At 43.2% G+C, this 25746-nt stretch overlaps 1 protein-coding gene across 1 annotated transcript in view; it reads right to left on the bottom strand.

Annotated features, from left to right (window-relative positions):
- The window catches only part of pth1r (parathyroid hormone 1 receptor), a 33478-nt gene extending 15167 nt beyond the window's left edge, over positions 1-18311 (bottom strand). Inside the window, exons 1-2 of the mRNA XM_057055736.1 lie at positions 17268-18311; positions 542-644 (exon numbers count right to left, since the gene is read on the bottom strand). Of these exons, the coding sequence (XP_056911716.1) occupies positions 542-644; positions 17268-17324 (160 nt within the window). The 5' untranslated portion in view covers positions 17325-18311. The remainder of the gene's footprint in view (positions 1-541; positions 645-17267) is intronic.
- Positions 18312-25746: the final 7435 nt, after the last annotated feature.

Genomic DNA, 25746 nt, shown 5'->3' with positions numbered 1-25746 from the left:
CCCACCTCCAACATACAATTTCAACTTGTGAAAAAGTCAAACAATTTGAATCAAAGGAGATGGCGAAGCTGTGTCCCACAGCCACAGCACTTGCTCCTATAATCAAACATTTCATCAAGAGAGAGAGGGTTTGTTTTTTATGTTTGGCGCACCCTCCCTCCGTCATTGCCCCGCTTGATTGACTTCATCCTCCAACACCGAGGCCTTATCACGCTGCTTCTGATACAGCTTGTCAGAGCTTCTGGCCTCCCGCACGTGACCCTGTGGGAGCTGCGACGTCGAAAAAACCCTGACTTCCCAGGTCCTTTAGGAATGGATCCCCTTTTTAAGTGTTTACCTGACCTCTGCCATCAATTTCATCGGGTCATTTTCCAAAGCTGCCAATTTACTGACACTCAACCTGAGAGCAAAGCTTATTAGCAAATGTTAGTCATGACAACGCGCTGATATTTGCATTTTGTGACCTGCTGAACTGTTGGGAATTGAATGCGTGGCATCGAGGGGACTGTATCCAATCAGCAGGGCACCACTCCTCACTCACCAGGAACCTTGTGCTTTGCCTTGATGTTGCCTTCGCAGGTTCGCTTGGCTCGGAACAACAGGCCGATCTGTTCCTCCTTCGTCAGCACATCATCGGCACAAACCTGCAAAATAAAAGAAAATGACGGGATCTTTTGGAGGGAAGGAACATGGCATCATATACATGGGAGGGAAAGGTTACTGTCACCATTAAAGGTTCTATTCTGCGCAGACTAATTCTGAAATCTTGTTCCTGCAGATCACCAGTCCTTCACAGGAGGCGCACAGCTTTCACACACACACACACACACACACACACACACACACACACACACACACACACACACACACACACACACACACACACACACACACCTAGAGGCCAACAACGCTGACTTCAGCGATCGACTTTAGGAGGAAAAGGCCCAAATGATTTCTGAGCTCAGCCGGTTCCCTCATTGGTCCGAAGGGTTCTGCTGTGGTGGAGGTATATTTATTCCAGCTTTGACAGCCATACAATTAAAAGGGTTGTTAAAAAAACAAAGTTTGTGTTCTCGGCCTGGAGCTGGGAGTTAGGCTGCCCTGCAGGGGCCCTGATGGCTCTGCTGCTTTCAAAGCTGCAGCTTAACTGTCGGCTCCTCATTCTTGAAGTGGCACTGGCAAGTGGCCGTTAAAGGATCTTTGGATTAATGGTACATCTGCAGGTCTTAACAGGGACAGGAAGCTTATCCATCCATCCATCCATCCATCCATCCACCCACCCACCCATCCATCCATCCATCCATCCATTTGTGGTGCATTACTGGTGTACTGCTGGTTTTAAAAAGCAGGTGGGCCAAATTTGCACCCCAGCGAGGGAGCTAATTTCCAGTGACACTTTCAGGTGCACACACGGCCTGAAAGCAGCACCGCGCAGCACTGTGTGTAACATGGTGACACAACTGATTAGATGTCCTGCAGCACCACAGGTCTTGTGTAAACGGAGACACATGTACATGTTTTCAGAAACACATGTTTATCCTTCAGTGACGGGAAAATAAGGGAAGGCTGTCATAACAGGGCTGCCAATCAAGGCGCGGCATGCTCGACGGACTGATTCCTGCAATCACCTTTGCTTTCAGTCAACGGCTGTACCGACAAAGCTACCGAGGAAGGCTGGCAAGTTAACCAGCATTGAGATGGACTGCCTCATTTGGCTCTCCTTCAGTGGGTAGAGCTCAGGTATAATACATGAGACAGCAGCCTCAGGTCCCAGCTGTTATACAGTATATAACAAGTAACCAGACATGACGAAATTATTCATTTGTTTCTAAAAATACATCTTCCACCTTCCAATATTTTCATCTTTCAACATTGTGTTTGAGTGGTTTGGCACCTCAGATGTGGTTTTCCACTAAAGGAGACTTTCCATTTCAGTAAGTCACATTGACCGGCTCGCTGTTGCCCTATTAGCAATGACCGCATCGGCTTTTAAGAAAAGTGGGAAGTGGAAGCACAGAAGTTTCAGCTAGGTGTGAGAAGCCGAGCACCTATCATTCAGACCTCTTACTCCAATACAGAGCAGCAAAATGCATCATGTTCTCACTCGGTGACGCAAGCACTAGCATCTATGACGTGACCGGCCCTGAGGGACAGCAAATCATGTCCCACTCTTGGGTGTTTTTTGTTTTTTGTTCAGTGTCTCAGTGCACAAATTAAAGCCAGACGTTTGCTCAGAGCAGATGAATTTGTCAGCTTCAGTCAAAAATTACATGGCTGGCTGTCAATTTCTGCTGCGTCTTTGACCAGAAAGTACACTGGGAGGTTTAAATGTTGTGGGAAATGTCACTGTCAAAGGGCAGATCTGGAAAAAGGGCAAAAGAAAAAAAAAAGAAAGAAGCCGGAGCGAGTCACAGCCTGAAATGCACAGAAACAACTTTTTTTTTTTTTTGGATTTTCCAACTGTAACACGACCTGTTACTTGAGGTTAATGTTTCAAGCAGAGTATCATTTTTACCAGGAAATGTGGTTTTTACTCCAAACCTTTACCTACAACTGCTATGTGGAAATGAAATGTAGCGTTAGCAACAAGAGGAACAGCAGCGTGAGAATCTGAAAGGGACATTAAACTGACAGAAGGGGTGATTGCACAATGGCTTCACTTGTGTTGAAGCTGTATTCTCTTCATTAGGGGCCGTTATTACAGTAATAATGGTGGGTTGGGGATTGTTTTGACTATTGTTATTTCTGTTCTACTAAAGTCAAGACTGGACTTGACATCTGCACAGTCAGAGTTTCGGCATTTAAAAATTGGAATAAACCATTAGAGACTTTATAAATTGGTATCCTGACTAATTTAGACATGCATTTAGACATACATTTTGTCTCTGAGTCAAACTGCAGTCACACAGGCTTAAAATGAATCTGTAAATACCGAGCGGTCCTGGGTTTTCACTTGTTTTTCTTTGCTTTTTAGCTGCAAATGTAACCACAATACCTCAGTCCATCAATATTTTCATTACTTTGAGTCCTGAAATAAGGATGTGCAGTCTGAGAGCTGAATAAGGGTACAGAGAGAAGACGTTTATGCCTTTGCACTGCAAACAACCACAGATGGAACAACATTTGACCACAGGCCAACAAGGAGAGATACAGTATTACTGTAGCTGTTTACTGGACTAATGAGAGCAGTATAGAATATTCCACTCTGGCCTTTTTTTATCTCAAGCTCTGGCTGGAGGAGGAACTCAAAAACAAACTGAAACTTTAAATCTTTTTAAATAATTTATTATCTTTGGAACGGTGTACGTATACTGGGGATTTTTGATTCACCGTTCGCATCGTTGACCATTTTGAAAGGAGAATCCTGGGTAATAAGCGTGGCCCCGTGATTATTTCTGAGACGTATTCCTCCTCCACTGGCCAGATTCCAAACCTCCAAAGTCAACACAAGTCTCATAGGAAGAAACACTGACATTTATTATTTTTAACTGAGCTTCGCTCACAACACAGTCATCTTTTTGTCGAGCCGTTTCTGAGCAGATGCCAAAAAAATGTAATGAAAATTAGAAAGCTACACGCCGTGCAAACACGCAGGGTTCTATCAGCTGAATGGACGCAGATAAACTGCACTTTTTCGATCTGTCCTTGCAAACTGCAGCTCCCTGAAAGGATAAGAGCAATATTGAGGCGGCTGTTTTTAGACCGGAGTGTCGAGAAAGCGCTGCACCGCGATCAAATACTGGCTCAAACTGTCCACTTTTAGCCTCTGGGTTGAAATACAATTTTAGTCACTTTCCTTTGCTCGGTTATATTTGGTTTGAAAATATTTGCTGTGTCTGGGACCCAGTTGGTCACGCCAGCAACCCACCAGTTTTATCTTGTTTAATTTCTCTTTATTAAATATAGATTCTGATGACAAAAATGAAACGCTCTGTCCAGAATGAGTAGCTGTGGTATCTGGCCTGTGGAAGGTCTTGTGCTTTATCATTCTCTGTTTTTGTTTGTTCCTTGTTGCGGTAGACCGAAGTCATTTCCAGGAAACCTGTGCAGCGGATCTGAGGGTCAGACATGGGAACTTGAGCATTAAGCCATGATTAGAAACAAAAACACACGATACTACTAAGTTTAAACAAACCACAAAAACAGGCCGATTAGAGTTGTTTGCTATTTGTCTGTAGTGTGTCGCAGCAGTTTGGTCTGACATATTTTTTTTTAATTCTAGTTAATCGAATCTGCACTAAACAGATGCTTAATATATGCATTCAATAACATAATTCATGCACCAACACAGCCCCAGTAAGCGGAATCATAAAAAAAAGATTAGCGTGGACGACAACCACGGGTCCTCTCCCTATCTGATAGATTTCAACTTTATTCCACCAAATCAAAGTTGTTGCACGTATGAAGAATGTATTGGTGCATCCAAATGACGGTAACACATGCATGATAATATCATTTAATCCCACAGACACAGACGTGCAACGAGAGGCGGCCGTGGTGAACGTGCAGCTGAAACTGCAGGGAATAGGCAAAGAGCAGACGCCGCGCTGGCTGGGATGCAAAACAACAGTTGGGGTTTGAGACGGCTGCTCCAACACAAACAAACCACGGGCGAGAACGCAAATCAGAACCGGCAGCAGGGAAATCTGTGAAATCCGAGCGGTAAGAATAGAACGCTGATCAACACTGATCCGACTCTGCGTCAGATTTCTACATTTTACACGGTGGCGCGTTGACAAAAATGGCCCTGATCTAAAGACGTAAGGTATAGGTGGTCGCTTCAGTGGACGCCATTACGACCGCCCAGATGACCCGGTTCACCCGGGAGGTGTGAGGCTGGTTGGCTGGCTCGACTGCACCTGCATCGCTCGGCATCCTCATTCAGTGTCTATGTCAAGAGATGATTCTTGGATCTGCTCCAGCTAAATCTGCTCCAGCCGACAGTGGCTCATCTGATAAAGACGAGCCTCGAGCGTCAGGCGCTATTAAACGAGAAATTGAAAGAGTCTTTGTCTTCGGTGAAAATGATTTCCTTTTAAATTGCATCCTTTTTATCATCACTCTATTATAACAGCTCCCTGCCCCCATCAATGGATTGTTCGAACTCCAGCTGGGGCAGAAATAGTCTCCCCACATTTGTATATGGAAAACAGAATTTACTCTCTGCCGAGCGGCGATCTGGAGGATTCCTTTCATCTCCTCTTTTCTTGTTGAAAATCATACGGGCTCCATCTGAGGGGTATTTTCACACATAATCCTCTTATCGCTGGTTTCAAATGTCGCGTCTTTAACTGTTGTGACCCTCTCCCCCCCAGGCGCTCCTGTTTTGCTCATTGTTTCGCCGCTTTGCTGCAGTATTTTTAAGTGTTACAAACAAGATTCAAGCAAGATTGGAAGGGTTGGTGCAACGCACACATTCTCCAATTTCTATTTTTGTGGGGACTTTGATAGATATAAAACCGCTCCCTACCAACATTCTATCCATCCCCAATAACCCCGTAACCCAAACCCAATTCTAACCTCAACCTTAAAACTTTGTCCAAACCCTCAAACAGTCCTTTGAAGTTGTGGGGACCAGCCGAAATGCCCTTTCTCGCCAAAAAGGTCCTCGCTTTGCTAGTAGAATGAGTATTTTGGTACTTAATGTGTAGTAAATACAAGGACAAACAAGGAAATGAAGAAGAGGCAAAACATCTTTCAAGTCCAGTTGCTCGCTGTGATCAAGGACAAACACACACACACACACACACACACACACACTGACCAGTTTTCTGATGCTTCCATTTTTAAACACAGCCTTGATCCACAGTGAGCTCCTCTATCGCTCCAGCGACGACCCTCCAGTGCAGATGACAGTTTTAGGTAAATGTTCGTATAAAGTGAGGTTTTCCTCCCCGACTCAAGCTTCATCAGATGGATGATAAATAATACACCCATAATATTTACCCTGGTCTCCGTAAAGCGCCCCTATTATAGGAGTACAGGCGAATGTTTGTTTTATGTACTTGTTTTTGGTCATTTGCCATTCTTTACACCGTAGGCTAACATTCACTTCCTTGTTGTTGGCATATGTTCAAAATTTGATCCCAGGGGTTTTTGGACATTCCTGTTATTTTCTTTCCCTCTCTACAAAATAGGCTGGGAGTGGACGGGGGTCTCCAAAATTATAACTCTGCCGAATCTTGTTTTTAATGGCTCGTCCACTATCTGGAAAAATAACAGGAATCTGTTACTCTTGACATATTGCGCCGCATGAATGTTTTAGCGGATGAGGTTGCTGGATATTATAAACTCTGTGAGTCAGTGCCACTCCTCTTCAACTGTGCTATTTGCATTTGAGGATAGAAACCACAAACCACAAGACTGGTTGTCCTTTGGAAACGCTTGCCGACCACATTCTGACTTAAAGCAGCATTTAGCTCCTAATTATACCCTGCTGGAGCTGTGAGGATAAAGAACAGCACTTTTGTCCTTGATGGAAACATTGTGTATGCGCGCGCGTGTGTGTGTGTGTGTGTGTGTGGAGTGGAGTGGCAAAATGCATCATGCTCAGAGGATCACCGTGACTGTGTTGGTCTCACAAATGAAAAAGAACTGTCATTTTTGTTACGTAAGTGATTTTAATACACATAATTCTTTCAAAATAATAATAAAAATAAATAGTGCTGCAATTTCATTCCCACCAAAGGCTTAAAACCCACTAATGGTTACGCAACTGTTAAATACATCAGACGTTTAACAATATCTTAATGTATATGACTGAGGTGTCATATCTAATATCCGCCGGGGTAGCACAAAGGGTCAGGTCCATAAATATAGAAAGTACTTTAGGTCTGGATTATGGGCATTTTACTTTGGTTATATTTAGATCTTAAAGGAGATTTATAATACATGAAAGCCTTTTTTTTCCCCCACAGATTGGGCGGTTAGACGACACACTGATGGCATATGATACACTTACAGCTGCAGCGTGACATCATCCTCCTTAATCCCCCGGATCAAAATAGATGAGGATTATTGCAAGTATGCAGACATTATGAACAGGGAATTGGACCTCTGTCCATCTAATGAATAATTTACGTTTCCCAATTCCAGCTGTCTGATTCTGAAGTGGGTGAATCTAATGAAAGTGCACGTCAGCTTGCTGCTTTGACCCATCGTAATTATGAACGAGGCAGGTAAGGCCAGCAAAAGTAGAGCGTTGGACGATTTCATTTACAGCTAATGGACTCATTTATATTTCAATAACATTTTCACCTAAATAAAACACGCTAAGGGGGGCAGAAAACGGGGCTGAAAGCTCTCTCTGGGTAATTTTTTTCATATACAAAAGGTTTGATAAATATAATGAGAGGGAGAAACAGGCGGGTCATTTCGTCCCACCCCAGGGTTCAGGTAGAAGTCAATGACATTCAGTTCTGTCTGTGACGTCATGGCAACGGCTATATCGCTCTTTAATCAAGCCTCAATCTGCTTGACTGGACAACCTCCTCCTGTATTGGAGGTCAACATTATAATTATTTGCCTGCAGGGCTTTTTATATTCATTCTCCTCTGTGACTGTTGACTTGTCAAGAGTCCCACAAGATGCCACAGAAGCACGTGAATGCACGTGAACGCAGGTGGAGGCCAGGTACCGCCAGGCCTCTGCTGATAATTATCCAGCAGTTCTGCATTGGAAATGTAAATTTAACTTGAATAAAACTTGTTAACTGCAGAGCATGATAGGTGACTAAAAGAAAATACAAATACGGTTATTTTTTGTGATATTTACTAATGTGACATTGAACATTTGAGCCTTGAAACTGGTGTTTTAAACATTTTCTGGATGTATTTTCTTTAGCTGTATTTCTACACTAGAGTAGCTAAATGTGGAAATACTCCTAATTAGTTAATTGAATAACTCTTATAATCTCTCTGTGGGACTCACTTAGTTAATATGTTCATGTGCACACAAAGAAGACAGTAAAATGCTTTAAGCATTGTCTTCCTCTGCAAATATACAGTAATTGAGTTGATTAAGTGAACTCTAAGAAGCTTCTTGTGCTACTGTAGTCATTTATCTAGTGGCCGCTGGCGGTACTGCAGCTGAATTTCACCAGTAGCTTAAATTGGCAGCATTGGAGACAAGACAGCAAAACAAACCCTAAACTGTAAATTTGATCAGTTATAATGTCATCATACCATAGGATGATTTATGATGTGATTATAAAAAAGTGATGAATAAGAAGATGAAGGCCAAATGTGCCGCCTCGCATCGATACCTCATCATCGGTTTACAGAATGATTGATTTTATTTACTGACACAACTAAACTCAAACATGGAAATGGGAAAATTTAGTGCCGATTGCCAACAAGAGCAGAGCAGATCAATCAGCTGGGGTTTGACAGCTCAGAGGGGACTTCTCTCCATGCAATCAGTCCTCTTTTCTCCACCCTCTGCAGACGTCTGCTAGAAATTAGGATGACATTGTTTGTCCGAGGCTCCTACTTGCAAACACTTTTCCAATAGAGTGGAAATTATAGACAAAGTTGCAAATGTTTAATCACCTGAGGTCTCTCTTGTGCCTAATTAATATCCCACCCTTTTGATTTGCTCATTGTTGGGGCTGATGAATCTTGTGCAGATTGTCACCGTGATTGAAGCCTTTTTAATGGAGGCATGTCCAAATAAATTTGAAATCATAGCCCTCAAATTAACAGAAGGGCCAGTAATTACAATGTCATTAGTGAACAAGCAATTGCCGAGGAATAAAATATATCTTTCAGAATAAAAGGAGTGATGTGACGAAACTAAATGCTTTTTTTAAAAAAATTCACACTCATATTTTTCCCGGTCAAATGAAGGCGAGGGCAGAAACAATCATTTATACACTGTGTTTCCCTAAAGTGCCGCTGTAAGGTTCAACATGAATAAAATGCAGTATAATTCTCTGGGAAAAGCACCGACGCGGTGCAAGCTGCAAGATTAGTAAAAGCCTGTTATTGTGGAGATCTGTGTGTATTCTCCAGCACACGTCCAAAGGTTAGATGATGTCCAGGTCAGTGACGAGGTTTATGCTGCTTTGTATCAATATAGTGCATTTTTCTTGGCCTACACTATTAACATTACTCTTCAAGTGCTGCTTGCAGGATTGCTGACCCTATAAAAAGCTGCTCTTTCCCAAATCTGATTCTATAAAGCCTCTAAATGACACGCTGAGCCATTAATGGATTACGGGGTCATTCACAAACATCACATTATAAAGGATTTAATGTCTAACCCAAACACTAATGTGTAAGCATTCAGAGCGGCCGAAGGTGAAGATGCTAGAGCGGCGAGTAAAGAAAGTGCAAGTGCGCATGGACTACAGTGTCCACGGTGTGCTCCAGCTGAGAGGCCTGTAATTCGCCTGTCAGCATGAGCTTTCCACTTCGTACAAGGTCAGTGGCGCCGAGGTCTTTGAACTGTGGTTTTATTTGAGCGAAAATGACTCGGACTGGGCAGTAAAAGGCAGTCTCTGTAGCTGAGGGCAAACAGCGTGTGGACGGATGAGAACAAGTTCGGAATCACATTTACTTCACTGTATACAAGTCAAGTGGCACAGATTAAACGCGTTCACCGTGCACGGTGGTCAGAAAGTGATGAGGTTCGAGCACAAAAGCCCTTTGGATGCATCTGCGTTGCTTCTGTCTGCAGCTGTTTACCACTGCTCATCACTCAGGGACAGTTTCAAAGATTTAATTATCGCTGGAGAGCAGCCAGAGACTGAGCACTTTCTCCTTTTTTTAATCTCTACTTTTGTGAAATTAGTCTGTGATGTTGACCAGACGCACCTGTCAGTTCTATCTGCCAGCCTTGAGCGATAGTGAGGAGAGGGCGTGAGGAATGTGATGAACTAGGGTGACCTGGAGCGCCGGATTATTCGAGACAGTCTGATTTTGAGACACCTGCTAAACCGCTAGCTGGTTGTCATGGTATGTTGAGCTTTATCTCGTGAAATTTGGTTCCAGGTTTTGCTGTTGGCCTTTCCCAGGCAGAAGTTATGGACGTTACATGTATGCACATAGTGTTATTAATAGAATTCAAAGCATATATGATGAAATGTTGATTTATATACCTGCAAATAGGAACATTCTATGCAGCTCAGATTCATGCCCTGACCTCTTCTCTCAGCCCTTTGTTTGTTCACTATGAACCAAACATCCCGAAAACAAGATCTGTTATATCTTTACATAATTATATCAACACCATCTACTCCAAGGACTGCACGGCAGTTAGCACTGTCACCACACAAGTACGACCACCTGGGGGCCATTTTAATTTTCTGTCTCGATTCTCTCCAGCTGCTCCAGCCTCTTCCCACAGTCCAAAGACGTTTAGGGTCGAGGTGAGTTGGATACTCGAAATTGATTTTAGGTGTGAATGTATGTGTGAGTGGTTGTTTGTCCGATATGTCAGTCCTGCAATGAGCTGGCGACATGTTTGGGTTGTAAAGTGGTGGAAGATGGATGGCCGGCCGGCTGGATAGATGGATGGATAGATGGCTGGATAGATGGATGGATAGATGGCTGGATAGATGGATGTACGGATAGATGGATGGCTGGATAGATGGATGGCTGGATAGATGGATGTACGGATAGATGGATGTCTATTCCAGCTCGGATTGCATCTTTATTTAATGAGAAAAAACTTCAAGAATTTAAAATGCAAGTGAAGATGTGATTTATTTCCATTTTTCCCAATGCTGCATTGTGGGTAATTCTTGTTAACGGCTGGAAAATCCAGACCTGTGAACTGCATACTTACAAACTCATAAGCTCCAGAGTTTTGCAATGAACCTAATAAAGGTCCTTTTAAGAACTCTGGCCTCCGCTCAGCCATGCGCCGTGAGCCAGGGGGACTATTCCTACCTGGGATTTGAGCCGCTTCCAAATCACGTAAAAAACTATTAAGACATGTGAAATTCCACTTTTCCCGTTGCTCCCAGGAGTGTCAACAAGCGCGACTCTCGCCGCTCTTCGACTTCCCTATTCACGGCTCTGACGAGCGGCAAGGCCGAGGCGAGGCTAGAAATGTCACGCCCGTGCTATCTCTGAAAACTTTCACATGTCGACCCGCCTGAGCCGCTGCGGGATTCCAAGCATGCTGCCCGTGAGGCAGTCTGCACCGCAATATTGATACAGCAGCTAACTGGTGAAAAATGACCCCAAACAGGGCAGCAGCAATCAATCAAAGCGCGCCTGACTTTTGAGCCGCAGAGTTACAACACGCTGTTCTTCCATCCCGCCATGTTTGAGCAAAGACTGTGTTTACACAGGACAATCTTAACTGAGCGAGGGGCCGACTGAAAGAAGGAAAAAGTGGCCCCCCTTATCAAAAATTGACACAAGAAAGGCAGCTTATCGTATTCGTCCACAGCTCTGTTTTCTTCTGCAGGGAAATCTCCGCCTACAGCATGTGTTAGGTGTCCAATCCAAACCCGCCTTATCTGTGGAAAAATAATTTATGTGCCTGGGATCTGAAAATGTCTGAGCATGAGAGGGACCAGTCACACAATCGCCAGCAACAAACAAATCGCCAACTTTTGATGGAATCTAAGGCGGCCAGGGCAGCGCTTCTATCAGCGCATCGATCATAGGCGTGATGTTTCCAGTGAGGCGTTAAAGTGGAGTTGGGTTCCGCGTGCGTTGACTTTCTTCCACTGAAAAAGTTTAGAAAGAAAGAGAAGAAAAAAAAGACTAAGTCGAGGTCACGGTAAGTCAAGAAAACAAGCCCTTTCCTGAGCCAAACACAGCCATGGTATAACCTTACCGTGCTGCTGAAACTGAAGACTCCCCCATTAACACGCACGTTATGGGCCCCACTCAGACCCCCTCTCAAATTGGAGCAATGTGCCAGTCGGTACAATACTGTAAAAAATAGATAGTTGCGCTGCAAAATGTGCGCATTAAGAGGGAGGTTCGCTAATCTGATTATTTCTGGATTCCTCTGTGCTACTGTACAGCTCTGCAGTCGGAGCACAGAGCACAATGACGTGCGTGTGAGCCTTCTTTTTTTAAACATCCCCACTACAAGTTGCCTCTGTGAGCTGAATCCCGGGCTGATCCCAGGAAAATTCAGGCAAACATGTTAACTGACCAGTGACGACAGCGGCTCACTCACAATCGACGGCCGGCGGGCGGCGCACAACGGCTGCAAACACGTGCTTTACACCTTCGTGCCACTTAAATCCACATCACATGCTGGAGAACCAAAACCAGACAGGATATCTCAAATCTTCCATTTGGAATGAAAACAACATAAAAATAGCACTTCCCAATCCATCTACTTTAAACAATACTGATGATTTCCATTTACCCACGCGCCTCCATGCTGAATTACACGACACTCTTCAAAGCTTTGAGTGCTTTGATATCTTCAATTTGAGGCGAGAAACAACAGGAAGCGAAGCCATGAGCTTTCCAAATGCCACCTCGCAAAACCGCGCCATTACGCTGTGTTACATTCAAAGACAGAGACGTATCCGTGCGCCTCTGAGTTTAGCTGATTTAGCCATGACCAAACAAAATCCCGCAATCAGTAAATTGCTACCTGGTGACGTAACAGTGGTGAATTTTAAATGGGATTCACATTGTCAAAGTCGGCAACATGAAACCAACATTAAGTTATTATATTGTGATTATTATTATATTGTGATTATCACCGCAGCCCTTTATGATTGTGACTTCAGATCCTGCCACGAGCACTAATCTGCTAAGCCATTGTCATCACTGCTGACAATACGCGTCCCACAACTTGTCCTCGCCTTGGAAGCGGAGAAGATCACCTCACACTACCTCCGTGCACGGTTATTTACATCACGTGTGAGCAGATTTGGTGGAGGTTATCGCCACTGTGGGTGAGCAATCTTGGTGTGACGCCAACACAGGACATTTCTGGAGACTCAATAGCAAATCAGTGCTATCTAAGGACAAAAAGGATCGCCTAGAACACCCCACATTCAGCATCATCGAGGACATAAGACACCAGAAATCAGAACCGTGCAGCCGCACCGCTGTCCAGGCAAAACAGAAGAGGGAAAATTTTTCTTGGACCTTCTTTATTTGTTCCCAACAATGGCTGTAATTTGATAAGTTAAACAAACAGAATGAATAACCAAAATCAACAGGAAGCAGCGGAGACACTTCAGATCTCCACTTGGTCCAGGCCAACGCTGACAGACCTGGGGAGATGCCAGATAACTCGCAGTCCTGCTGGTGCACGTGGTCGCACCGTTCTCAGCGCACAGCCTGGTTCCAATAAAAACGCAACAGATATGTTTGGGAACGTTTGCTGGGACAACAATAGCGGCATAAACAGGTACATAAATGGAGTGTTTGTATCTGTGAAGCAGATGCGAGCCTCGGAAAGAGACGTTCCATGAACGTGAGTGAAGTGTAGGGCTGGCGTTGGCGTCACCGGGACTTTAGCAGCACGTTCTGCCAAAGCTTGTTGTTTACTAGAAACGTGTCTCTTGATAATAATATATTATATATATCAATATCTTTGGACAAACTAAAACGAAACCTCTTAAACATGGAGGGTGGACCGACTGTGTAGGCTGGTCGACTCTAATATCACATCTAATATAACTTATAAAGAGATCAGAATTACAGACACTTTTACTCCCCGTTTCGCTAATGTTTGTGGACATTATCGTTTTAATTGATATTGACAAACTGATTCATGTTTAACACAGTTGCTGCAGATTCAAAATAAAGTTTTAACTGTGCATAACTAAATATATCAATTACAAAAATACTCTTAAAGATGACTGTGCTGGTCATTTGTTCACCGTAATGATCCATGACGTCGATTTTTAATGTACTTTGCAGCTTTTTGCTAAAGTTAAAGCTGGGGTCAAGAGTCAAAACTGCTCTTTATTTGTGGCTTTTAACAGTTTTAGCCAAACATGTGATTTTCATCAGCTGTTAGCATGAACGTGTCCCTGCTCTGGACACCTCGGCCTTTCTTCCCCTCAGGTTCCATGACTACAGATTACGATTTTTTTATTTTAAACTAAATATGTAAACAAAAGCTGAACGGTATCAACCAGCAGGATTGGGTAAATATCATCGTTGTATCACCTCAAAAAAAAAAAAATCCTCATTATGCCCCTTTTATAGCTCCCCTTGTTTTTGCATGGGGAAAATGTGATGCGACTCCCTGAAGATATCATTAATTATAGACAGATTTATAGTAATCAGTATAGTTATTTGGAAATATTAAAAAGGAATAAAAAGACAATCCAAAAGTAACATTAGGTCTTATAAATAAGAACAATGCAAAGCCAAGAATGAAAGGCATCAGGTTGACAGACAGTTTCTAAATGAGGCCCGAGTTTTGCACTTTTTCCATTTTTTTAGAGGTCAAAGTGCTGTGAAAAACTGTTTCGAGTCCCTGAATCGAGCAAGTGCTGCACCGTTAAATGGTTCCTCGGCTGTACACAGCATACGTAACAAACACGCTATAAGCGCCATAATCAATTCAACAATGACAAGAACGGCTCTGAGAGTCATTTAGTGGGATTTTTGGTGCATTAAAGAGTTTAGAGCGATCACTGAAACGACATTTGTGGTTCAAATTAAATGGGTCCCAAGAGGAGCGGGAATAAATGTAATGTTACTGTAATTATAGTACATTATGCTGTTTTTTCGCATCACCAGAACGGTAATGACATTATTATAAATGGTAAATGGTAATGTAAAATTAATACAGGGAATTCAGGTCAAATCCTTTTCAACAGTTACAATAAATGTATGGATTTAAAGAATGTTGCCATTTTTAAAGTTAGAGTCCCGGAAAAATGCAGAAACCTCCTGAAACCTGCTCAGCATTATAAAAGGAGGTCAGTGTCGTTAGTTACTAACAAGTATTTGCATGAAGCCGCCGAGTAATTAAATCAGACAATGAGACTTTATGGGTTCGCCCTAATTGGGCAGTGAAATGCAAATTTGAGGAACAGATATAAGAAGATATTTGTTCATGCTCAGACCCACAAAAGTGGAAAGAAAAACATGCTGGAGAAAGTTCACGGCGAGTTTATTTCAAGTTTTAAGCCATTATTATAAATGCTCCATCAGTTCAAACTGATTAGTGTAAAATAATCTTTTGTCCCTAATCACCAGAGGCAAACAGAGATAAGATTACCCTGAATATTAATCTGTGTTCTGAAGTTCCTTTCAGGTTAATTTAGCAGAGATGCAGCTGCTGTGAAAGGCTCATCTGTGTATAAAGACCCGAGAAGCAGCTGAGGGCTGTAAATTAGTCCACAATTTTCAAGACCCATACGCTTTATTTTCACCTAATCTTCATATTCAATAGATAATATGTCATTATGGTATATATTCTTTGGTATCCATTTTTTGCTGTGTTGCATTTATGTTTTATTACTTCTGTGACTAATAAATATTTTTTGCAGTATAGCTATGCTGTACAATATTGTTTAAGTGACATGGAGTTAACCAAATTCACCTGTGTTGAAATGAACTTGCATCAGTCGTTTGGTCGTGGAACTGGAATCAAATGTGCACGTTATTCGACCTACATCTGTAAATGCTGAAGTCTGTTTCGCTGTCAGAATCACAAGCTAACGCTGTTAAACCGGTGTAGCTACACTGTGACAGGGAGCTTCAGCATTGACAGGTTAGCACGAATTACAGAAGTAGCCAATCAGATAACACCAGCGGACAGGACGAGGCAACGGACAGTTAATAATTCGATGAGCTAAGTGTTAGCAAGTGCCAGCTTCTATTTCTGTTAATAATGCATGTTTCTTCCTAGCTGTGGGAGTGCATCTAGAAGGACGGAAGACATTCTGTCTGGGAGAAAATAGAGTCATGAGGTAGTTTGAGCCTGAGGAGCTCCCTGAATGCTGCACATCCATGATGACTGAGTCAGTGTGGCAGCCAGGCACACTGAACAAAAGCGCACGGGCACCGTGCGCGCCTGCAGAAAACACAATGGAAGGATTCCTGCAGCCTTCTCAGATTTGACAGCTTCCTTTCCTTAGAAGTGCTACGAGCCTAAGAGGTTCTGGTAAAGGCTGAAACGCTGAGTGAGCGAAAAGGCGCAGACGCACAGTTTGACACCTTCCATTGTCAATTTAAAAAGTTTCACGCATTTTTTTTATCCCTTTCTATCAAATCTTGACAGTCTCCGTTCGGAAACAAATTACTTCTGTGGAGAGGAAGACTGAGCAAACACCAAATTCTAAAAAATGGGTAAACATCATTTGAACAGCCTCAGTTTTGAATCAGCTATAAATAGAGAGCCATGTTATAATTGTTTTCCTCTGCCATCTAAACCAATGAGCATGGAGGCCTGCTGCGGTGCACTGATGGACCACATCACTGGGAAAATGTGCTGTACCTCAGGGTTTGGGCCGACTGCCTGTTGAATGCACAACAGACTCAGCCAAAACACACAGAACCCAATTGATGTGCTGCTGTGTCTCCAGTGTGTGTGTGTGTCTGCGCGTGTGTTCTTGTACCTGCTACAAATTGAGGCCCAAAGTACTCATTCTACTAGCAAAGTGAGGACATTTTTGGGACATTGGGACGTTTTGGCTCACATAAGACATTGATTGTTGTATGCATTAGGTCTATGAAAGTACTCAGTAAGATAGAAGAACAAGGACATGTGTGTGTGTTTTGCATGATTTCTAGGGAGATCTTTAATAATATATGTGTGAAGATATTGATTTAAAGGTATAAAATGGAGTGGAATCGTGCAGGTAACGATTGCCGTGATGAATGAATCATTCTTGCACCGTATCTCTGAGACTTGCTTCGGGTCAGGCAGCAGCTCAGGGATGGAACGCGCTGTAGTATGCAAACCATTTGCATGCACTTGAATGAATCTCCGCAGCTCGATTCATGGGAGCCCCCGAGATTTGACCAATCTCCATATGTGTGTCAATAATCGTGTCCAAGTACACGCATACCATTGAAATTCTCCATGCACGTGCAGAAACAACAGGGGGATGTTGTTTATAAAACCTGCTGACATCACCCTGTCATGTGATTCCATCGGTTTCTAGGCCAAGGACAAATAAAATCTCAGTAATGCGTTTGCAAAGGGTACAAAGACCTTCCCTGCAGGTGATGGAGGGCTGCAAAAGTTAGGACCACGACCGCAACGCAGCCAAGAAAAGGAAGCGGCCGCTGCAGCAACAGCTGCCCCTCTACGCCACTGTCACAAGCATCAAAACATAAGGTTGAGCTGATTAATCAGCTCTGACTTACCAGGCACCACGTGCTGAATAAAGAGATGAGAAGAAAGTCCAGATGGTGGAGCGGCATCCTTGACCTGACGCAACTCTCCCTCAGAGGGTCCCCTAACAGAAGCTGCTGATGCTCAGATGAAATGGTTTAGGCTACTTTACTCTCTTGAAAGCGGGGAGACTCGTGTGTGTTTTACTCCATCTGGCCTCTGGACGCTTATGGCGCTTTGAAAATTCATAGCTGTAATCGCTGCGCTCCTGCCCCGATTTTATATATACAGTATATATATTTTTTATTTTTTTTAATTTCCCATAATCTACGACACGCCTACTCTATTTCTCTGCATCTGCCGTCTCTCCTCCTCTGAAATTACATCCACATGTCAAAACTATTTACGTCGCTCTCGCTCTGCGGTGGGAAGTTCAAATGATTCTTTGTAGGGAAACCGACGCAGTATTTTTAGGTCTTTTAAATCCCCTCAGACTAACTTAAACACTTCAGCATGCTGGCTTATTCCAGCATCCCGTTCCAAATCAGTGCTGGACTGAAATAAGAAAGAAACGTATCAGTCCATCACCAGCCGCAGCTCAACTTCACAATCGCCTGTGACGCACCGTAAACGCAGCCAACAAGTATCGTGCGGGCGGCGTGGAATGGTCTCAGACGTGGTTCAGTTATACCATAAAAGCATAGTTGCGCCGGGTTGTGAAACGTAACTTTTCGCGGACTACTTTACTTGATTTGGCGCGAACGGATCCAATTAAAGCCCCGTTTCCCCGATTGTGCTCTGCTTTTTACGCATCGTTCTGACGAGCACTTCCAGAAAAGCGCGTCAGCTTTGCTGCAGCTAGATGTATAAAATCCTAAATCTGAAAATAAAATAGCTCAGAGGAGGAGAGATGCGTCAACTGGACCCCAGGAGTCTCTACTTACTATCAAGAGAACGCACAACTGTGCGCTGACGGACAGTTCGCGAACGCAAAAGTGGAAGTTTCTGGTGTTGGGAAGCAGCTCCAGATGTGGCAGGCGGCAGGTCGCGCAGCGCAGAGCTCGGCAGAGAGTGTGTGGACACATGGAAGGAGGGGGTGTGGTGGTGGTGGGGCAGGTACGGGGGAGCGTAGCAGCCTCTCATTGGTGCGCGCTCTCTTACGTTGGAATAAACCACGACTCCGAAATGACATATTTTCTCACCCCTCAAACAAACTCCACATTCAACAGATCTCAGGGGTTTTGCCAAAGCACTTTTTCCCCCTGCAGTCTCTCAAAAAAAGAGTTGCGTGTAGGATTAGATTACCGAGACATAATACAGGATTATATTTCTGTACGTATGTATGTATGTATTTATTTGTTTATTTATTTATTTATTTAGGATCTCAGAAACCATCTGCTGCTTTGCTGCAGTTTACAGCGTTCAAAGCTTCTGGATAACAATTTCCTTCTTCTTATGTGCTGAACAACGTATGAACAGTCTCCTTTTTTAAGCCACTGAATTGTCTGGTTTAGATTTATTTGGGAGCCAGAGTCTCAAAGGGAGTTTTTAACTTAAAAGATTTCATTTGTTATCTAAAAAGATTAATTAGGATGAATCTTTTTTTTAAAAAAAAGCTATTTTACAACAATTTCTCAGCAATGTCCAAAGGTCAACCGGTGCTAATTCAGTTCTGTAGAGTCAAATTAGAAAGGTTATATTATGTGTGTCGCTGTTCCTTCTGGAATGGATTGAAATCCCAAAATTTCTTTGTATTTTGCACAATTCAAAACTGAATTCAAATGAGCTGAAATGTATTTTAAAGATTCACTCATAACACCAAAAAAACCCAAAACACTCAAAATTGATTCAGAAAATTTAGAGTGTTAGTCTACAGCTCCGGAAAAAATTAAAAAAATCTTGACGTTGGACGTTGGGTTTTAGTACATTTATAGAATTAAAAACATGTCTGATCTCACTGACTCCCCTTGACTTTTATTTAGCTCTCACTTAGCCAGAGAGGCAGGTGTGTGTCCTGCAGCGCACGGTCGACAAAAGCATTTTATTGCTTTAGCATTAGAAAGTAGACAATGACGGACAGGTAATCTTTTTTCGACCCAGCATTCTATGAGAGGGACAGCGACCCTGAGGTCAGGACCAATGTGAGTGTCGTCTCCATCTGATCCTATGAGCATGTGTGTGAGGGTAAGGGAACATCATCCTCGTGTGCTTGCACAAGCAGGTTCTTCCTCACAACACCCCCAAATTAAACTAGCACTCATTTCTTACTACAAATTTACTCTTGAATTTACTGTCCTCACTGAGGAAAAGGCTTGAGTGACTAGCTTACTCTAAATGTCAACACTAATGGCAGATATGGAGCATGTGAAAATTCATTTTTCCACAGCTGGCACGTAGGAAACTGCACTCTTTCACACTTGAGGCAGATGCCATTGCTTAATTCCGCCAGTTGTGATCACAGCTGTTTGTTGAGGGGATCCGGGCCAAAGCCGCGCTGTGACAGCACCGGGCAGAAACCGTGTCCTCGTCGCTGTTTCCAAGCACATCGCACAGTTCCTCCGTGTGCAGCCGCTGGTGAACAAGCACCCGTCTGCTGCTGTGATATGAGCAAAATGTTCCATCTATTAAACCGTGCAGGACCACAGCCACAATAGTGGAATAATTGTGTAATTCCGTAATCACCTCAGGCTGCTGCTCTGCAGCAACAAAAAGTAGCTTTGGTGTAGGAGAGCTCCTCTGTGAGGGACTGACACAGATGGAAGCATCCCAGAGTGATGCTTCACTCCCTCACTGCAGATGTCACTGCGCAAAGAAGATGCCACGTCAGGTCTCCATTAAAGTGTCATTTTTCTTCCCTGGATATCTGGTGTTGACAGTGTAATCATGTGAAGGAAAATCTCATTTCCATTGCACTTGTGTGATTTAACCATTGTTTGCACTCAGAGGCAGATATGGACCCTGTGCACATCAAATAGAATATTTACAGCATGAAATTTTTTTAAAAATCCCCAGATTTACAATGGTTGCTACGATCCCATCAGGTTAGTTGTCTATTGATTTGTTTAGAATTCGGTGTTGGCACCTAAAATGTGACATTTAACACAAAAATGTAGCGTAAATCTATTCAAATGATGTGCCTTTTAATGTTGAGAGCTGAAGTTGTCATGGAAACCTCGAATTAAAATTCTGTTTTGAGGACTTTATTCAGTTCCCTGGTGGAAAAAAACGGCTAATTTGAGTTTTGAAACATTTGTGGCACGTAGAGCCGTCAATCAAACAACTGCAATCATATCCATTTGAACTTGATGATTTAGGAGGCCTGTTCACTTGAAAATAGCTTCAGCGCGAGCTTTTCACTCGGTAAACAGCACAACAAAACATACGAGGCTACAGAAAGAATTCTTTTTCAAAATATACCAAACAGATGTTGCAAGAATCTTTTCTCACAAACAGTCTGTATAATATGAGGCACGCGTGCTGGTATACATTAAATCCATACATTTCCATGAAAATGGAGGCATTACGGTGCTGAACTTACACCAAACTCGTTTCTCTCACATCGCATTTCTTCCCCCCGGTGGCGCAGGGCAACGAACAAAAGCAGCCATAAACAACAACGTCAGAGGCGCGTGACCTCGTAATTACGCAACTGCACCCTGCTGAGTCTTCATGGGCGACTCAGAACACTGTAAGCTGCAGATTAGCCGAGCAGACCACGCTGGCGATGCATCTGGAATAATCTCTGCTCTCTTTGTTACACTTTTACGATGCGCTCTCCCTGAGAAGACGCCGGCGTGCTGCTTCATTTCGAGCATCCTCTCTGAAAGGTTAAGTGCGCCTTTATGCCAGTTACTGTGTCTCCGTGTCACTTTTCCTGCTCGCGCTGCTCATCTTCGGCTGTAGGAAATCCTCTGATCTTTGACATCCATCTCCAGTGATTAATATCTCCTCCTGTATACATCCCCAGCACCTGGCAAATATCATCCTCTCCCTGCAATGAGAGAGTTCATTAAAGACAGGTCTGCTTCCAGTCGTGCTCGTATTTGCCTCTCTTCATTGCCAGCCCTCTAAATTTAATAATTTCCTATTTTTTCATTTCTCCTCAATCTATTTGTTCACCTTTTTCTCCTCCAATCCACCAAATCAATAGACCTGACTCAAGGCTACAGCTGACGCTATTATTAAATATTCATCAGAGGTTTTGGAGCTTCATTGAGTTGTGCAGCACAAAATAATTTGCTTGAAACTCATTCAGGTGAATAAGAATGAATAAATTTATTTGATTCATAGATACACTTCTGTTGATGAGAGACATATTTCAATATTGCTGAGGGGCGTAAAAGCATATCTGAATTGGAACGAGACACCTCTGGAAATACCTTTATTTTATTCTGAAGCAGGGAGAGTTTCATTTCCTGCTTACTTATTGTCCAAAACACATACATTTGCCTGTTTGTGTGTCTGGACCAAAGGCTGAAAGCCCACACACTTTTCATTTCCCAGATGGCATGCAAAAAACAAATAACCAAATGTTAGGATGTGTGACGGGTTGATATGGACCCAATAGCACTAGGCTTGAGCTCGGAATAAATTGGAAAAGTCTTTATTTGATAACAGCAAACTCGGCTGTGATCAAAGCTGAAGGATAATCGGGCCAGGAGTGCAGGAGAGGCTTATAGGCTGTGATTATTGGGATGAGCTGACAGGTGAGTGGAGTTGGCCTGATGAGGTGGGAGTGGCTGACAGGTAGAGTGGAAAACTACTGAGGGCAGGAGGGAAACGGGTGGAGGGAGCTGTGACGGGATGTTTAGGGGATTTTTTTGTGTTCCGTTCTTAAAGATTTGGGGTTTGGGGAAAAAAAGGATTTGATATTTTCCCTGGAATGCACCATCCAGTTGTTTGTATTGGGTTTTTTGTTTTTTTTGAATCAGTTCTATTTACTGCATGACTTACTTGACAATAACTGTCCTAGACAACATATTCAGCCTATGCCCTTTGTCTCCAAACAAATGGTGAAATCCCCCAACAGACTCTATTTCCAGCTGGATCAGGGTCAGCTCTTCTTCTCTGAAGCAAGTCTCGTCTTGACAGATCACCCACTCAGATCTCTCTGTGGTATACCCCAGAATGAGTAACGAATTCGGCCAAAGAAAGTTTGTCTCCGACACACACACACACACACACACACACACACACACAGACAGACACACACACACACACACACACACACAAACACACACAGACACATACCATTCTAACCAACCTTAAAACCAGGTTTTGACCTCAAACAGTCCTTTGAAGTTGTGGGGACCGGCCAAAATGTTCACGATTCTCATAAATGTCCCCACTTTTCTAGTAGAATGAGTATTTTGTTACATGTAACAACAACAACACGCACACGCGCACAAACATGCACGTATATACACTCTGCTAGGTTGAAGATGTTTACAGCTGCAGACATCATTCTTCCTCCCTGATGCCTGCAGAGACACTTTGATCAAATATATGGCTCAGACAGATTAAGAGTGACTTTCTGTGACCTTCTGTGAAATTATCAGCATTACTGAGTCTGTGACATGACCAGGGTTTGCTGATTTGAGGGGAGTGTGTATTTCTAAACTCTGCCTGTTGCAGAGTCCAGATTCAGCTTAAATGTCCCAAGTTGATGTTGAACACAAACATTAAGAACAAAGGATCTCCTCCACAGCTCTGCACAAAATCCACTGCAGCCCTTAAAAGTCCTTTCAGTTAAAAACAATTCAATGTCTGAAGCTCATATTACTCATATTATACAGCTTTTGCATTGGTAGAGTTGTAGAATATAAAAAAACACACACACTTCACAACACTCACTTATTATCAGTAAACAAAGCCTGACAGCAAAGAGTTATTTTAGATCTATGGTATCTCAATTTATTTATTTTTATTTCAAAATTATTGTTTGAGTTTGAAGGTGGAAAGATCCTCCTTTATAAATACTGTAAGGAGGATTCATGCAACCCGTAGAGGATCTCATATAGGATCTCTTTGGTGCTCAATAAATGAAACTAATAATCAAATGTGTTGTATGACTGGCTCATGAATTAATGCGACGTGAAGCGAAAAGTCATTGCCCTGATCAATAACAGCTGGAGTTGAGGCAGAGGCACTCCGCTGGCAGCGTTTCTGCTATGAGGATCACACTGCCATGTCAGAGTAATGGGGCACTTGTCAGCGGTTGCGCAGCAGTTAGCGCGGCGGCCTCTCAGCAAGGGCACCACGGTTTGTTTTGGTCACCGCTGGCTGCAGATTAACAAGACGGATGACACCATCTGGATCAGAACATGAAACACGCCTGCCATGATAACTTTTTTTCCCCAGTGATTTACAACAGCGTTAGAGTGCGACCCACCTGTCGATGATGGTGACACTGTTTTTTTTTCTAGAATAGTAATAATTCAATATTTCTTCACCTCGGCGTGACACAGAGCCGCACAGTACGTGTTTCCTCATACCTGCTGGTCCCACAGAATTCAGGCAGTCGCCACACTTCTCCAATTCTAATTCCGTATTGAAGGGTTTTCCCGCTTCGTGCATCAGAGGCGGCCCATTTTGAAAAGTCTCATTCCTCCATCTTTGCTTTGGCTGTTGCCATGCCGCCAGCGCAAATTCAATTTGACAATTAGATTTTAAACAGGCCTTTTTAAAAAGTACCCAAAGGACCACACGCTGTCTTTAGCCTGGTTGTATGAAGGTAGCGACAGAAATGATTAGCAGATGGCCGCAGCGGCTTAAACAGCTAAAGTTAGGTGTGTTGCCTAAATCTGAGGCATATCTTTGCATAAAACACCAGAATGATGACCTCATCTTTAGTGTTTGGAGAGAAAAAACATGAGAAGCAGAGGAAATAAAAGTTTAACAAGGGCTACTTGACTCAGATGAGTCTTGTATGTAGGTTTGCAGACTGGTATTCTGCCAATGGATAAAAAATACTTTCTCTTAATTCCCCTTCAGTGTATTCTCTGATGCATGAACCTTCTTGCTTGTGAACACCAACGACGTGAGCTGATCTTGGAAGTTCTTAACTGACTGCGAGGGAAAAAAAGAGGGTTTGAATTCATAGAAATGCTGCCTTGCAAACACCTTATAAAAACATGCATAGCATGAATGTTAATAAAGCAAAAACCTGCTCTATAAAAGCTGGTCCAAACCCTGCTGTTTTTTTTATGGTTTTTTACTAAATAAAAATGTCCGCCAAACAACATGGCAGCAGTGCTGGAGCGAAGCCCGTGCAGGTTGGCACGATCAACTGGCTTCGCTCTCAGGTCCCACTTGGACTGGGTGCCGTGTAATTACACGCCCTCCTCATTGACTGCCCCGTGGATTTGATAGCGAAAACGTCACATCTGCCAGGAATCCAGCTGGGATATTTAACCACGTTATTTGGATTTGCCTTGGCTCGGCCCCGCTGTACCCTGATTTCTGGTAAATGATCACAGTGGTGCAGTGTCGCCACAGCTCGGCCAGCAACGGGGGACTTTCTGTCAGTTACGGAACGGCGCAAACACTCACCACTGCAGGTTCAACAAGATTACCGCTTGCTACTACTGTCAAAATGACTGACAGGTCGTTTCCTAAAATTTTAAAATATGTCTCAGAATCAGCTCCGATTCCTCATAGGGTCTTTGGCATGCACACACTATCAGACCTACACACCGTCAGACCTACACACCATCAGACCTACACACCATCAGACCTACACACCGTCAGACCTACTCATCAAGAGAGAGAGATGGGCCTGAAGGACCACAAACACTCCACCGGCCGCCAACTGTGAGATCATTTAAACACATGTGACATGGCAGCTGCTCAATGGCCGCTAATAATGGCAGGCACATTTTTCTATATTAAAGTGAAATATCAAGTATCATTACATTAAAAGCTCTGTTTAAGGTTAATTTTTTACAAAAGGGAAAAGGCTGGCCTCTTGTGAAATTGCAAATGTGGATATGGCTACTTCAAGGCCTGAAGTTGAAACAAAGTTCAAACAAATTGTTTACAGAGTGATTTATATCAATGTTGCTCATCACAGGGCATTAGTTTGTCTGCCTCTGGATCTTTGTCGCGTGTTTTTTTTAACCATTCACCCCACACCTGTCAGCAGTGAACGCATCGGTACATATGAATCACATTGTAATTATCAGATCTGACCACACAGCTGCACCGAAGGCCATCGCCTGGGTTCCAAATAACATTGGCATTGTGTTCCGCTGGAGGAATTCCATGGCACTGCACATACAGGGTGACTGGGTCCAAAATAGCAAACAGCGCAAGTCTCTGATGTTTAGAACGCTTGGACCTCTGCGGTCGGCCGTGACCTGACACTCGCCAATTCACCTGATTGGATTTTCAGGGTGGTTGCTGCATTTGTACTCGGTTTCCAGTGGGTCTGCGTTATCTCTAGTGATCCAGCAAAATCTCATGATTATTTTATATCCTGTATTTCTGAGCAGGCCACAACAAAAGAGGAAG

The sequence above is a fragment of the Takifugu flavidus genome, chromosome 15 (assembly GCF_003711565.1).
Source record: "Takifugu flavidus isolate HTHZ2018 chromosome 15, ASM371156v2, whole genome shotgun sequence".
Taxonomy (NCBI): Eukaryota; Metazoa; Chordata; class Actinopteri; order Tetraodontiformes; family Tetraodontidae; genus Takifugu; species Takifugu flavidus.
The sequence above is the reverse complement of the archived record's forward strand: the minus strand, read 5'-3'. Positions and strand labels throughout refer to the sequence as shown.